At 31.4% G+C, this 15,146-nt stretch overlaps 1 protein-coding gene across 1 annotated transcript in view; it reads left to right on the plus strand.

Annotated features, from left to right (window-relative positions):
* The window catches only part of LOC105172033 (myosin-8), a gene marked incomplete in the record, with an annotated part of 32,692 nt that continues 17,962 nt past the window's right edge, over window positions 417-15,146 (plus strand). The window contains 21 exon segments of the mRNA XM_020697447.1: window positions 417-564; window positions 870-992; window positions 1,748-1,891; window positions 2,237-2,382; window positions 2,471-2,627; window positions 2,820-2,878; window positions 2,981-3,140; window positions 4,210-4,359; window positions 4,433-4,569; window positions 4,646-4,792; window positions 4,875-4,976; window positions 5,330-5,387; window positions 5,520-5,621; window positions 6,697-6,734; window positions 6,825-6,951; window positions 7,067-7,237; window positions 7,327-7,458; window positions 7,604-7,713; window positions 14,109-14,169; window positions 14,733-14,910; window positions 15,027-15,146. Coding sequence (XP_020553106.1) covers window positions 502-564; window positions 870-992; window positions 1,748-1,891; window positions 2,237-2,382; window positions 2,471-2,627; window positions 2,820-2,878; window positions 2,981-3,140; window positions 4,210-4,359; window positions 4,433-4,569; window positions 4,646-4,792; window positions 4,875-4,976; window positions 5,330-5,387; window positions 5,520-5,621; window positions 6,697-6,734; window positions 6,825-6,951; window positions 7,067-7,237; window positions 7,327-7,458; window positions 7,604-7,713; window positions 14,109-14,169; window positions 14,733-14,910; window positions 15,027-15,146 — 2,485 coding nt within the window.

A 15,146-nucleotide genomic window follows, 5' to 3' on the forward strand; every position in this document is an offset into this window, starting at 1 on the left:
TAATGAGATAAATATATTTAAATATTATATATATAGGAATAGACTGGAATAGTAATGATTAGTATTCTTTAATAATATTTTAGGGGAAGAGAAGAGAAATAATGGAATATGTTTGATTTTTTCTTTTGGGGTGGGGTCATGGAGGTTTATACTGGGGTAATAAAACCAAATAGAAGCTTTATATATGGTGCGGATTATTTGCATATTTAATATAAAAAGAACTCTAAATTTAGAACTTTAATTTAGTGAAATGAACTACCAAATAAATTTTATGTAAACCTCTTAATAAAAGTATATTAAAGAATTGTAAAAGACACAACTTTGCTGGCTTAGTGATATAGCTAAGTCCAGTCATCATGAAATTTTGCCTTAATTTTCCAAACCTTTTTTAACCAGAACCTCTGGAAGGTTTAGATTTGAACAAGTGAAGACAACAATGTCAAGATTGAAAAATTTGGGTATAGATGTATAAAATTGTAGAATTTCTGTCAAGAAAGCCCCATGGATTTTTTGAGACAGAAAGCATCGAAGCGTTTGTATCTAAACATGAGTGAAAAGTCGAAGGTGGAGTAAATTCTGCGCGTCATGGATTTTTTTTTGGAGACAGAAAACTTTAGATAAAGGAGTCCTTGGAGTTCAATGTTTGATCTTTTACCTGACCTTTCAATTGTAAATTTCAAGAGCTCATGTTGACACTTTCCAATGTATGCCTTGGCTGTCAAATCTTTGAAGGGCTGAATTATCTCTCTGTGCCAAAGTTTACCAAATTGCGGTGCATTTTACATATGAAACGAATAGTCAAATTGTAGATTTACTTGTTCTTGATTCTTGACCGCTTTTGACTAACAACAACTCCAAATATCATGCAGACATCTAGTATAGCAGTTGGATCTCTAGTATGGGTGGAGCATCCTGAGGAAGCCTGGATAGATGGGGAAGTTGTGGAAGTTAATGGAGGAGAAATTAAAGTGGCCTGTACATCAGGAGAGGAAGTGAGTATTCTATTGTTGACACTATTTCCACATTGGTAATTTTGATATTGGTATGATCAATTATCTTTCTTAGATATTGTTCTGGCATCATGTTCCTTTTTCTTGAATGTTCATATGCTGTTTTCATTGACCAAACGTAAGCCAACTGTATATATGCTGGTTTTCACATGTTATGGGAGTCTCTCTTCCTGTGTGCGCGCAACTGCGCAAAGTGGGGGGCTGGGGTGGGGAGGTACAACTTGCAATTATTTCAGTTTTCTTGGCATTCAGGGAGGTTGTCAGGGTGTCTGAACCAGAGCATAGAGAAAGTATCATCTAGCTAATATGGGAGCCTGCTCCAAATGGCTGGAAACTTCCTTGGTCTAGTTTTGCCCCAAGAGAATAACTTACACTCGAGACAATGCATAAATCTACAGTATACATGATTGGGTTCACTATATATGAGGCTAGTTTCAATTGGACCTGACCTGATAGATTCTAGCAGGGCATGCCCAATATGCTGAGGATAAGGTAGTTTCTTTAACATTAAAGTTCTGTTGTACATCTGAGCTTATGAGATGTTTATAAGCATGTATTGATAGAACCAGTGTTTCGTTCAGTATCTTACTTGTCCTGCAATTTTTGCACTGATCAGATAAAAGAAGAGCTTGATGATTGTATTGGTCTGTGGATCCTCAAGGTGGGATCATTTTGTCATTGAGAATGGATATTCAGTATCTATAAACTCGTTGTTTTTTCGTATTTTTGTCTTGTAGATTACAGCTAATGCAGCAAAGGCCTATCCAAAAGATCCTGAGGCTCCGGCCTGTGGCGTGGATGATATGACCAAGCTTGCTTATCTGCATGAACCAGGCGTTCTGCAGAATTTGAAATCTCGATATGATGTTAATGAAATATATGTGAGTCTGTTTAGTGGATTACATTTTGCATCTTCCCTCTAGACGTTCTTAAAATCAAGGATACTGTTTTGCATCTTCCCTAAAACTTCACTCCCCACCTTTATTAAGCATAACCTTTTGTATTACTGTATGTGACACTGATACACTTCTAGTCTTTCCTTGAGAAAGTGCTTTACTCTGCAATTTTCACTGCGTCCTTTCATAATTATTCTTTTTCTTTTGGACTATTCTATAAGCATATTTTCTTCATTCTGCTACTGCATCAGAAACTTCACTTTCGCAACAGCCTTTTCAAAATTCTTTCCAGTAGAAAATCATGAAGCTAAAAGCAGGTGGTTTTTGTAGACCTATACTGGTAACATATTGATAGCAGTGAACCCCTTTCAACGGTTGCCCCATCTCTACAATGATGATGTGATGGAAAAGTACAAAGGAATGGGACTGGGAGAGCTGAGCCCACATCCTTTTGCCATTGCTGATGGTGCTTACAGGCAATACATTTTTCTTCAAGATCTCAATTTATGCCCCTGCTATTTCTTACAGTTGTTTCTAATAAAATACTTCTGAATGCTAATTTAGGCAAATGATTAAAGAGGGTATAAGCCAGTCAATTTTGGTTAGTGGAGAAAGTGGAGCTGGTAAAACTGAAAGCACTAAAATGCTAATGTGTTATCTTGCTCATATGGGAGGCAGCTCAAAGTCAGAGGGGCGGAGTGTGGAGCAGCAAGTACTTGAGGTTTGTATCTCAATTAGATAACTTCTTCTTTTTAATTATGTCTACGTAAATGATGTTGATCCTTTTTTATTTTTACCCCCTCCCCGTACACCCTGGAACAGATAAAAATGAGTTGAAATTTTCATGTAAACTTACTTGTAGACTCTAGTGAACTTTTCCTTTCTGACCTCTGCTCTTCGCTTCTTTTCACAGTCGAGTCCCGTTCTGGAAGCTTTTGGTAATGCAAAGACAGTGAGAAATAACAATTCAAGGTCTGTCAGTTTTGACTATTAACATATCTTTTGTCTTATGTTTATGATTGATTTGCTGATCAAAGTTTTGCTTCAAACAATAAACATGCTCTCTGGTTGCAGCCGCTTCGGCAAGTTTGTTGAGCTTCAGTTCAATAGTAGGGGTAGGATTTCTGGTGCTGCAATCAGAACTTACTTGCTAGAAAGATCACGTGTTTGCCAAGTGTCTGATCCAGAAAGAAACTATCATTGTTTTTATCTGCTTTGTGCTGCACCAGCAGAGGTAATCTATAGTTGCTGTTGGGAGCAGATATATGATTGTCTCATATGTGAATTATATGGCTGAAATATATGCTGAGTTGTACATGTTGCTTAGATCTTCGATATTAAACTACTCTTTTCTTTATTCAAATTATAAAAGTTAATTTGTAACACATTTTCATTCTTAAAGTCATTAACTGTGAATACTGGACATTGTGGATTTCTGTCTACCCATCTTAATTTGAAAATCACATTATTCCAAATGGTTCTACTTTTTCTGAATTGGTCTTGATTGCGACCTTGGTCTAAAATTAAATCATGAAGCACACTGCACTAGGCACTATTGAGCTGTTAGTGGTGTTTATTTTTTCTTATATTTTTATAATTCTTAAGTTTATCATAACAGTCATGTTTCTTGTCAACATCAAATCTGTTGTTTGCTAATTCTATTCTCCCAAATATGGCTAATATAAAACTTCTGGTAATCTATCCTCGCTTCTCCTGTCACAATTTTCAGTATACAAATTGAAGTTGGAGTATCTATCTAATAGGACTCCCTCCAAACGTAACACAGAATTTTCCATTTTATCTGTGCTAAGGTACTTTTGCATCTGAAAATTCCAATAAATGATGAATTAGATTACCATTCAGCATTGCATTTCAATCTGATCATTAGGTTTCTGTGCCTTTGTTTGCATTTTATTTTCTTGATCTTCAGTAAGTCTTGAAGTTACTGATGGAAGTTCCCTGGTATTACAACATTTAATCTCTATACTACAAAGAAAGTTTTGTTACTTATGATGCATTTTTCTTTATTATATCATCTTTTATGCACTAAAGCGGGCAACCTGGATCACTAAATCTTTCTTCTATTCTTTTGTTTCTTGAAATGGTCAACATGAATGAACCTTGTGCAATGGAGGAAAACATTATTGTGTCTCTTGAGTTCCAATTCTTTTTGCTTGCCTGAAGAGACTAGGAAAGAAAATTTTAACTGATGAGGTTTCTTAGTTTTGGTCATTTCAGTATGATGTTAGCCTGAAGTCATTCTTTTTCTCCCAACTTTCTCTTGCTCTCATGCTTTCTGACAGGATAGAGAAAAATACAAATTGGGAGATCCAAGGACTTTTCATTATCTGAACCAGTCAAATTGCATTCAATTGGCTGGAGTTGATGATTCCAAAGAATATGTTGATACACGGAGGGCTATGGATGTAGTTGGGATCAGCTCTGATGAGCAGGTATAAACGTCTTGATGTTGTTTGTGTTGATATGCTTTGCTTCAGATTTATTGGTAAGACATTTTATTTACAGGATGCAATTTTCCGAGTCGTGGCGGCCATCCTTCACTTGGGGAATATTGAGTTTGGAAAGACAAGTGATGGTGATGCTTCACAACCCAAGGACGATCAGTCGCGATTCCATCTGAAAACATCAGCTGAACTTTTGATGTAATTATTTTCTTGTATTTGCAGTTTTTTGTATACATTCTTGATATTTCTCATACTTCACGTGAGTCTCTTTTAGGTGCAATGAGAAAGCTCTTGAAGACTCCTTGTGCAAACGTGTCATGGTTACTCGTGATGAGACCATAACAAAAAGTCTAAATCCAAATGATGCAGCAGTCAGTAGAGATGCTCTGGCTAAAATTATCTATTCAAGATTGTTTGATTGGTTTGTGATACAAAAATATAACATTTAATAAAATCTTGATTACGTGTATGCTATACTAAGGTTTAACTGCGTTTTGGATCAGGCTTGTCAACAAGATCAACAATTCTATTGGCCAAGATCCTGAATCAAAATTCTTAATTGGGGTGCTGGATATTTATGGCTTCGAGAGTTTCAAGACAAACAGGTGCTTAACCGGTATGCTTAATTCTCAACATAATGGAAATTAATACCCTACAGAATACTCCAAACTGTTTTTGTTGCTGTTGTGCTGGTAATTCTTATATCGGTAATAGTATACCAATTATGAATATGTTATGCACAAGTTCGTGTACCTAAAGAAATAATTCTAATAGTATGCAAGCCTCTCCTATTAGCAGTTATGTTCTAAATTATATTATCAGTCCTTTGGATGCTAAAACCAGTTTTTTGCTTGAAAAGCTTTATAGTTGTGCTGTTTGGATTATTTTCTTACTAAACCTTACTGTTGGGATCCTTTTCTAGTGCTTATTTTTCTGAATTTTTGCACTTCTCTTGTAGTTTCGAGCAATTTTGCATAAATTTGACGAATGAGAAACTGCAGCAACATTTCAACCAGGTTTGTGTACAAAATTTTGTAGCCTATTATTCTTGCTAAATAAAATTCTAGAAACTTTTATTTGCCAAAAATCTGGATGAGATAAAAAAGAACACGAGTTTGGATCTCAGATGATACTTATATTTTGGGCAGCACGTTTTCAAGATGGAGCAAGAAGAGTATACTCGTGAAGAAATTGACTGGAGTTACATAGAATTTGTTGATAATCAAGATATTCTTGATCTTATTGAAAAGGTTTGCTTATTATTTCTTTTCTTGTTTAATATTATTATTGTTTCCTCATATCTGAAAAATTTCAGCTTATAGTCCTCCAATAAAAATTTGGGGATCAAAGAAGTTATATTTAAGGTTTTTTTAGCTTGTTTTTGTAAGCTTTGGTCTGTTAGTTTCAAATGATTGATTTGCTTCAATGATCAATTATGGGAGTCTCTGTGTCTTTTGGGTATTGGGTATGTGGATGTGTGTGTTATCTTACACAAAATGTAACAATATTGACAATTTGTATTATATAATTTTATACTTAAGATCATTGATGTGGTTCCAACTACAATTGTTTCAATAAATTTCTTTAAGGTAAATTCTGTTAAACAAAAATGAACTTCAAATAATTTTAACATTATTGTTTCTTTGCTTGAGCATTGTGTATGGTTTGTGCATTCAGTCCTTCAATTTTCTGAACAAAATCATTTCGTGTTGACATCAAGAAATTTTATCGTAAGCTATAAAAGTCTTTATCTTTTGATAGGTATAGATGATCAAATAAACATGTGTCATTTATACAAGATACCAAGGGGCAAGGGTAATATCCATTTAATGCCAAAGAATTAGTGGGATTCTTCTAACAATCAATTATTTATTACGAACAAATATAAGTGCAAGTGTTATTAATGGCAGTTAATATCCAAGACACATATAATAGTTTTTGCCTAAAGATATCTTTTCACATCCTAAGCTTGTATTTTCATAAAACAAGAATATTCACCTCTTTTATCAATTATTTGGATTAATATCATTCTCGTGTTTTTAATATTCTATTAGTTTCTTATCATATGTTAAGCTACTGCAGCCTGAAAACTTACACATTTTTCATTCCTTTATGTGATCTCGCATTTATAAAATATTTATGCACTAGTCAAAGATTTGAGCAAAATAGTTGTGTTCTTAAATGTGCGACTTCTTTTTCTTATATTATCCAACACCGAGAGGGGATAACAAAAGTCTTGTGTGTAGAAGGTCTATCTTTTTTATTTTAATCTAACTTCTTAATCTTTCTTGTGTTTGATACATAACTTTATGGGATTTGTTTCAGAAACCTGGTGGCATTATTGCTCTTCTTGATGAGGCATGGTATGTTTTATTTTGAATTTGGGAGCTTTCTTAATTTTTGGCCATGTAATGCATTATTTGATAACTGCCTAAATGGCTTCATTCTTGTAGTATGTTTCCGAGATCTACACATGAGACATTTGCGGAGAAGCTCTACCAGACATTCAAAGATCACAAGCGTTTCACCAAGCCAAAATTATCGAGGACTGGGTTTACGATTTGCCATTATGCGGGTGATGTATGCACATGTTGCGTTATGCAATTAAGAATAACAGTGAAATTGAAGTATATAGCTCTAGAAAGCTGCCTATTGCTTCACAACTTCACTTTCATAGAGCATACACTGGTTGCAGGTCACTTATCAGACAGAACTGTTCTTGGATAAGAACAAAGACTATGTTGTTGCTGAGCATCAGGCTCTCCTCAGCGCTTCAAATTGCTCCTTTGTCTCTGGACTTTTCCCACCTTTGCCTGAGGAATCTTCTAAATCATCGAAATTTTCTTCTATTGGTTCTCGTTTTAAGGTTAGTCTAGTTTATATATCCTTGAACATTGGAAGCTATATTGATCTTGTCCTGTCCAGTTTCATCCCCTTTGTTGTTGTTCTGTACAGCAACAGCTGCAATCTCTGCTTGAGACACTTAGTGCCACGGAACCGCACTACATTCGTTGTGTTAAGCCTAATAATCTTCTAAAGCCTCATATTTTTGAGAACAGTAATGTTCTACAGCAACTTCGTTGTGGGGTGAGGGTTCTTTTCTTTTATGATATTTTCCAAATTGCTTTATAATTGTAACCGCCACCAATTTATCATCATCATTATATTTGTGTTCTCATTTGGATTTCTCGCATTGCCAAGCACTGTGAAATTACTAAATATTGGTTTCCAGGGAGTCATGGAGGCTATCAGGATCAGTTGTGCTGGATATCCCACCCGCAAAACTTTTGATGAGTTCTTGACTCGCTTCAAAGTTCTTGCGCCTAATGCATTGAATGGGAGGTAAACTAAAAAATTCATTATCTGTCTTACCGCTGAAAAGTGTCTGCTTGCCCTGAATGCAAATATGCGATGAAGTTGTCTCCTTAAGTATTACCAGATCCTTGTGCAAAACATATGAGAATGAAGATCTATCTACCACTAAACTGATGTGGAATACCCACGTAAATATAATTTGATGATAGAAAGAATGCGTTGTTTACCACTTCTCTGTGCCCAGAACACTTTCGAATTCTTTTTTATACAACTTCAGGTAACTAACAATCAAGTAAGGACTTTGAGAAATGGAAATTTATTTAGTTCTAGAACCTTCAACAGCATGGTTTTATCCATACCATGTGAAATGGAATCATCTTGGTCCTGTCCTTGTGAGCTAAGATCAGTGGTTTTTTTGTTGGGTTTTATTTCGGTAGTTTCAAAGTGATGATGGAGAGAGAAGTTTCGTTAGTTTTTGCATATTGCTTTTGCAATTATCCTCAGACAATTTATTTGAAATAATTGCAATACAGAATGAGTTTCATGTTGATAACACTTTCTGCAGTACGCTATGTTATTAATAAAAAACCTAAGAGCATGGTGGAGAGATCAAGAGACCTTTGGCATGCATATTCAACAGAATCTGATTTTCTATGCATCACCTAAATCCTAACTGTCTAAGGGGGAAAAGAGTTCAAGTCTTGTCCTGCTCCCCTCATCTAAGGTCTAGTCTAGCATTCTATCTTTTCTGGTCGCGAGCTATGTGATCCAGTTTCCATCATTCCGCAGAATGTTCGATGCAACACCAACCTAGTTTTGGTGAAAATCATAGGTGTATCAAATTGATCTTAACAATTGAATTCTAGTGGATTGATGAGTAACGACTGACAAGCTTCTCAGAGGAGATAGTTGCGGAAATTTCAACTGTGTTTGTGCTGTCGCAATACTGAGTTATGGGGAGTGAAAAGTGTAGTTCGAGATGGTGCAAAGTGCATAACTAGCTCATTAGTGCCCAGAAACAACCTAAAACATAAAGGCTTAGCTCCTTGAGAGTTTGAAAAATAATAAAGGACAAAATCAAAGTACAAACAAGGAAAACTACTAATCATTCTTAGTCTTTTAGGACATCGCCGTGAAATTTCTTAGCTGTGTAAAAACTTAGTTAAATGACTCTTAATATTCAAGGATTATGTACCTCATAATTGACTACAAAAACCTACTCTAATTAGGAACCGACTTTGCTAGAGAAGTACATAGTCCTTCTACTAAGACTGTGCTTAGAAGTCCTATGAGATAATTTATTAACACTATTGTACATAAACTAGTCGGAACCACGCACGTCGCAAGTAATGCTTATTACCTCGAGAAAATAATTATATTATTTAAAAATTTAATTAAGTAAACATGTAAGTTATTTAACAAATTAAGAAACATTATTTGAAATTTAATAAGTACTTTATAAATGAAAAGATTCTATTGAATAAGTTTAATGAATTTGAACTTTTAAAAATTATTGTAAAAGCTTTTATTCAATGAAAATTGAAAAGCTAAATAAAAATATAGCTAGATTAGTGGTTATGTAAACACATGGTTCGTTATTCTTTAGCTTGTTCAATTTTGTTGGCAGGAGAAATACTCTTGCTAGTTTCATGAATTTTTTGGATTTTCTTGATGAAATTATTAATTATCTCCCATTTAATTGGCATATGAATTTTAATGTCATCTTTCTCATTCATTTTTTAATATTTCCATCATTTATATATTTATAAAAGTACGAATGGCCCCAGGTTAACCTTATAATAACATTAGTCCTAAGGATAATTATGTAAATCAATTTACTTATTAACCCATACTAATGAATTTTTACATTTATTATTTACTTTCACTAATTACCTTTTCACACTATTAATTACTTTTCACATTGTTCTTATTTTAATCATATTAATTTTTTTCTATTGTATTCATAATGTATATACCTATTGGATAAAAATTCCCTTATGATATAACATGATCTAACTAAAAAAATTCATAAAAATTAAAAGGAATAAATAAATTAAGAAATTACCTAGCATAAATATAAATAAGAATTAGGCAGATCACTTGTCGTATTGAAGTAGGTTAAATAAAAAATAAAATTAATGAAATAAACTGTCATGTAAAATAAATATTTTGAAAAATAAGACAGGTTAAAGGACAAATGGAAATCAATTAAATCACTTATTCTCTATAAAAAAATACTTTTTTTTAGTAAAATAAGATTAAAATGTTAAAAAAAATACCCTAAAGATATAACCTGACATGACTAGAAAATTTAATTAAATATATTGTCATGTAAAACACAAACTTTTAGGAGTAAAACAGGTTAAAAGACAAATGAGAATAAATTGAATCACTTGTCTCCTGTAAAAAGCACTTTCAATTTTTAGTAAGATAGACCAAAATGGGAGCATTTAAAGTATAACACTGCATATGTTATATGATTTTTTTCATTCATCTATAATTGACAATTGTCAAGAATATGTTAAAGTAGTGGATTATATTATTATGCAATTTTCTTTCCATTATTATAAGAGAATATAAGAGAAGTGATTCATTATATTATAGCATTTTCTTTCCATGTCCTTTTTAAGTAGTGTTAATTAATAAGATATAATTAAAGTCCAAAAAGAATTAAAAAGCACCCCATAAATTATAGAATAATTATACCGAGAAATTATATAATTATGTTAATTTTCTGCTAATGATTTTCTTCATTTCTTAATTGACAATCGTCAAGAATATTGTAAAGTAAATGTATGCATAATACAATATCAATAGAAAATAAAAAATTAATAGTAAAACAATGAAGTGCATTAATACATCTCTATGAGATGTTAAACATAGATTCTGTAGATATATGTATTACTCATACTATAGAACATCAACATGAATAAAAAAGAATGAGAACATAATAGAGGCATGTTCTTTTCTCCTAAAGATACAGATTATTATATTTAGAAATTCTATCTAAAAGTTTCAATATATTTCAATACATTAGTAAGATTACTCAATGATTTTGACTACAAGTGATCTTTTCATGATTATATTACCTATTCAAGTCCGTGTATTGCGTTTAGAACATCACATATGATTTTTCGAAGATTGAATCAAAGATGCCTAAGGCTTCTCAATTGAAACATATTTTTTTTAATGCCTTAAATAGTATATTTTTAAATTATTTAGACATAATAAAAATTAAAAGTTACACTTTCAATAATGTTCAAAACGAATTAAACAACTTCATTCATCAAATAAGTAGAAATTAATATTTTAATTCAACTATGAACATAAAGGATAGAATCAATAAGGTCTTATTTTTTAAAAATATCTAAAATTCAACGGCATACTATAAAACTTGTCACTTCCAAAACACTAGTTAGAAAATAGTATGATAATAAAGATAAAAGTTAACATTAAATCGATAGCCTATTCACAATTTAGATTGATTTTACAGTAGAAACTAAAGTTACTAGGCTATCAGTGATCAAGTTTGATTATTTAAATATTTAACTTCATGTACTCTTTATATTATTTATGCACACAAGATGTATTAGGATAGAATCTTTATATTTAGCTTAATGAATAGAATCTTTTTATTTATAAAGTATTTATTCAAAATAGTTTTTCGTTATTTATGAAATACCTTATATTTTTACTTAATTAAGCTTTTAAATAATATAATCATTTAGTCGAGGTAATAAGCATTACACACAACGCACGTGGTTCCAACTATTCTTATCAAAATACTGCATCATGTTTCTTATCAATTTGATATATTGACTTTATCAACGTTACTTCAAATTTTAAAGCAATCAAGACTAAGTGAATTAATTGATGTTTTACTCTTGATTTCCTTCTTTAATAGGGAATGTATCTTTATAGTTGCATTAATCACAACATTCATTTTTTTTCCATTAGTTCTATCTTTTGCTACTATTTCTTAGTAGCATGCTACTAAACTAATTTTTTTGTAGCATGAATTTTAGATATATTTAATAGATGTTCAAAGGCTCATATCTCTATAATATTTGGAATTATGTTATAAAGTAAAAAAATAGTAATTTTGACAATCAAAATTAAAACATCGGTAACTTTATTAAATTAAAAAAAAAAATTATACTTAAAAGATAAGAAATTGATAAATTATTCACATTATTGCACTAACATTTACATTCTTGTACTAAAAAATGAAAACTAAAGATACAAAAAGATATTGTTTTCTTGCTAATAGATATAACAAAATACAGTTAAAATTCAAATCAAATTTGAAATGTGATAAAAAAAAAAAATTAGCGGCATGTTCTAAAAATGCAAGTAAACTCTTAATTTATAGGGCACATATATATAGCTGCACGAATTTAAATTAAATAAGCTAGACATGTGAGATGCTTCTAATTATCTAAAGAAAATTCTTTTTAAACAAATTTAAATTCTAATAACATGGCAATTAGAACTAATAAAATATGACCTAACAATATAACTTATAATTTAAGTAACTTATGATTATTAAGTTTCAGTTTTCATTGATTTCACATATAGGAGTATTGTTAATATGAATAAAAATTGGTATTTTGGATATACACATGGTGATTGTTTAGGAGTAGCATTTAAACCTTGTGATATTGTTTTACAAGGAGCAATTCTATCGTATATTGTTAAAAAATTTAAAATTTTATTCACTGATAATTTGTTCTATTGTATTACAGATGAATGAAGAAATTCATATAACATACGCAGTAGTTACACTTCAGATGCTGAAATTACATTTTAGTCTATCTTACTACAATTTAAAAGTGTTTTTTTATAAGGGATTAGCGATTTAATTGATTCTCATTCGTCTCTTAACCTGTTTTACTCTTCAAAATTTTTGTTTTACATGAAAATTTATTTAATTTATTTTCATTTTTCATTTGACCTATTTTAATATGATAAGTGATTTAACTAATTCTCATTTATATCTATGCTAGAAAATTTCTCAATGCATTAACTCTTTTCATTTTCCATGAACTTTTCTAGTTATTTCGTGTTATATCATTAGGGTATTTTTAACATTTTAATCTATTTACCTAAGAAAGTGTTTTTTATAAGGGATAAGTTGATTTAATTGATTCTCATTTGTTTTTTTACCTGTTTTACTCTTCAAGTTTTGTGTTTTACATGATAATTTATTTAATTAATCTTCTAGTCATGTGATGTTGTACCTTTAGGGTATTTTCTAACATTTTAGTCTTATCTACCTACTAAAATTATTTTTTTATAGAGTATAATTGATTCCCATTTGTCTTTTAACCTATCTTATCTTTCGTAATATTTATTTTACATGACAATTTATTTCATTAATTTCATTTGTTATTTAACCTATTTTAATATGACAAGTGATTTGACTAAATCTTACTTATATTTATGCTGGGTAATTTCTAAATTTATTAAATTCTTTTAATTTTTATAAAATTTTTTAGTCACTTCATGTTATATCATAGGGGAATTTTTACGCAGTAGGTATATATATTATAATATAATAGAAAAAAAATAATATGATTAAAATAAGTACAATGTGAAAAGTAATTAATAAAAGTATATGATAAATGTAAAAAGTAATTAGTATTGGTATAAGTAAATTGATTTACATAATTATCCTTAGGAATAATGTTATTATAAGGTTAATTTGGGTAAACCTAAAAATTGAAGAAACTTTTAGAGCTATTTATACTTTTATAAATATATAGATATAGATTAACACTCTTCTTCATCTAGAAATTCTTTACTTGTCTTTGACTCTTGTTGATTTGCTGGAGAACTGTACAATGTGACATATAATAAGGAAAAACAAAAGACAAGAAGTTAGAAATACACCTAAAAGCAAGACAGACAAAGGAGTGAAGCACTTCGAAAGCTGTGTGATACAAGGAAAGATGATTTACTTAGCATGCATAAAACAGAAGTAATGAAGATGACATGAAATGATGCAAAGTTTCCATCAATACCAAGCGCTTGATGTAACTTCCTACAAGTAGTGGAAAAGGAGAATTTGTACAGCTTAATCTATGATCATCCATTTTAAGTGTTTTTCTCAACTCTTTCTTTGTGCCCAGCACCTAGACAAATGATTTTCTTATTCTTTTGTTGGATTGTGTGTGTGTCTTTCAGAGATTTGTCTACCTGCACTACTTCCTTTTGAATTTCTTTTCACTTCTTCGTTCTCTTTGCTTGACATAAACTCTGTGTTTTACTGCCCTTTTTTGTTTTTATGCAATTTAAGTTTAATTCCCAAAATATTTGTTTCTAGTGTCTTCTTCGATTCCTTTGGACTACTTACTTTAGACTTCTTAGCGTTGCATTGTATTTATTTTGACACTGACTTCTTGCTCCTTATATTTTGATAGTTCTGATGAGATCACAGCTTGCAAGAGACTTCTGGAGAAAGCTGACCTTAAAGGTTTCCAGGTACTTTTCATTGTGCTTACTTTATCATGATTGCATCAGGTAAAGAAGCTTGTATGATTTATAACGTCTTCATGCTTTGAATTTATGTGGATTGTAACTCAACATTATGTCTTCTCTAAAGATGAAATGCAAGATTTTAACCATGACATTTCAATATTTTACCAAGTGATTGGTTCGCATTTCACTGTCAAGATATTCTTTTTCTGATATGGTTGTGCTGCTGTATATGGCCATTTAAACACGAGGGAAACGAGAGCAATTTGTTTGAATACTTGCACTGATGGTAGTACTTCTATCTATATGAAATATGCTTACAATGATTATTCAGATGAATATTCTCAACTAGTATTCCTCTCTTGTGAGTATTACTTTCTCAACTCATCTTCCTTTGTCGAATTCTATTAAAATAGAGAAGTATCCTTTGTCCATCTTCTTTGTAGGCTGTTCTCCTTAAGGTTGTCACTTTTAATATTCATTCTACTTGGAACTAAACAGTAATAATGTGTTGTAGTATGCATTAAAAACTGCAGCTGCTAATATCTTAAAAATATGGTTTTCTCCAGCTTGGCAAGACAAAAGTGTTTCTCAGAGCTGGTCAGATGGCGGAATTAGATACTGTTCGCAATCAGGTCCTTGGAGTATCTGCTTCCAAAATCCAGAGAAAGTTCCGCACATATTTGGCACGGAAAAGCTTCTTGTCATTACGCAACTCTGCTATACAAATCCAGACCCTGTCTAGAGGTATTGATTAGTTTGCAAGGTTCTTCTTTTATTCTTTAACCTATGTTAATATATATAACTTATCTAGTGCTCATAATCATTCCTTTCTGCTAATTATATTTTATTTGCATTATTAGGGCAAGTTGCACGCCGTATTTATGAGCATAAGAGGAGAATAGCTGCTGCTACGACCATCCAGAAAGATATGCGCATGTCCGTTTCTAGGAAAGCTTATACATTATTGCGCTCTTCTGCTG

The sequence above is a fragment of the Sesamum indicum genome, linkage group LG10, assembly GCF_000512975.1.
Source record: "Sesamum indicum cultivar Zhongzhi No. 13 linkage group LG10, S_indicum_v1.0, whole genome shotgun sequence".
In the NCBI taxonomy this organism is placed as follows: Eukaryota; Viridiplantae; Streptophyta; class Magnoliopsida; order Lamiales; family Pedaliaceae; genus Sesamum; species Sesamum indicum.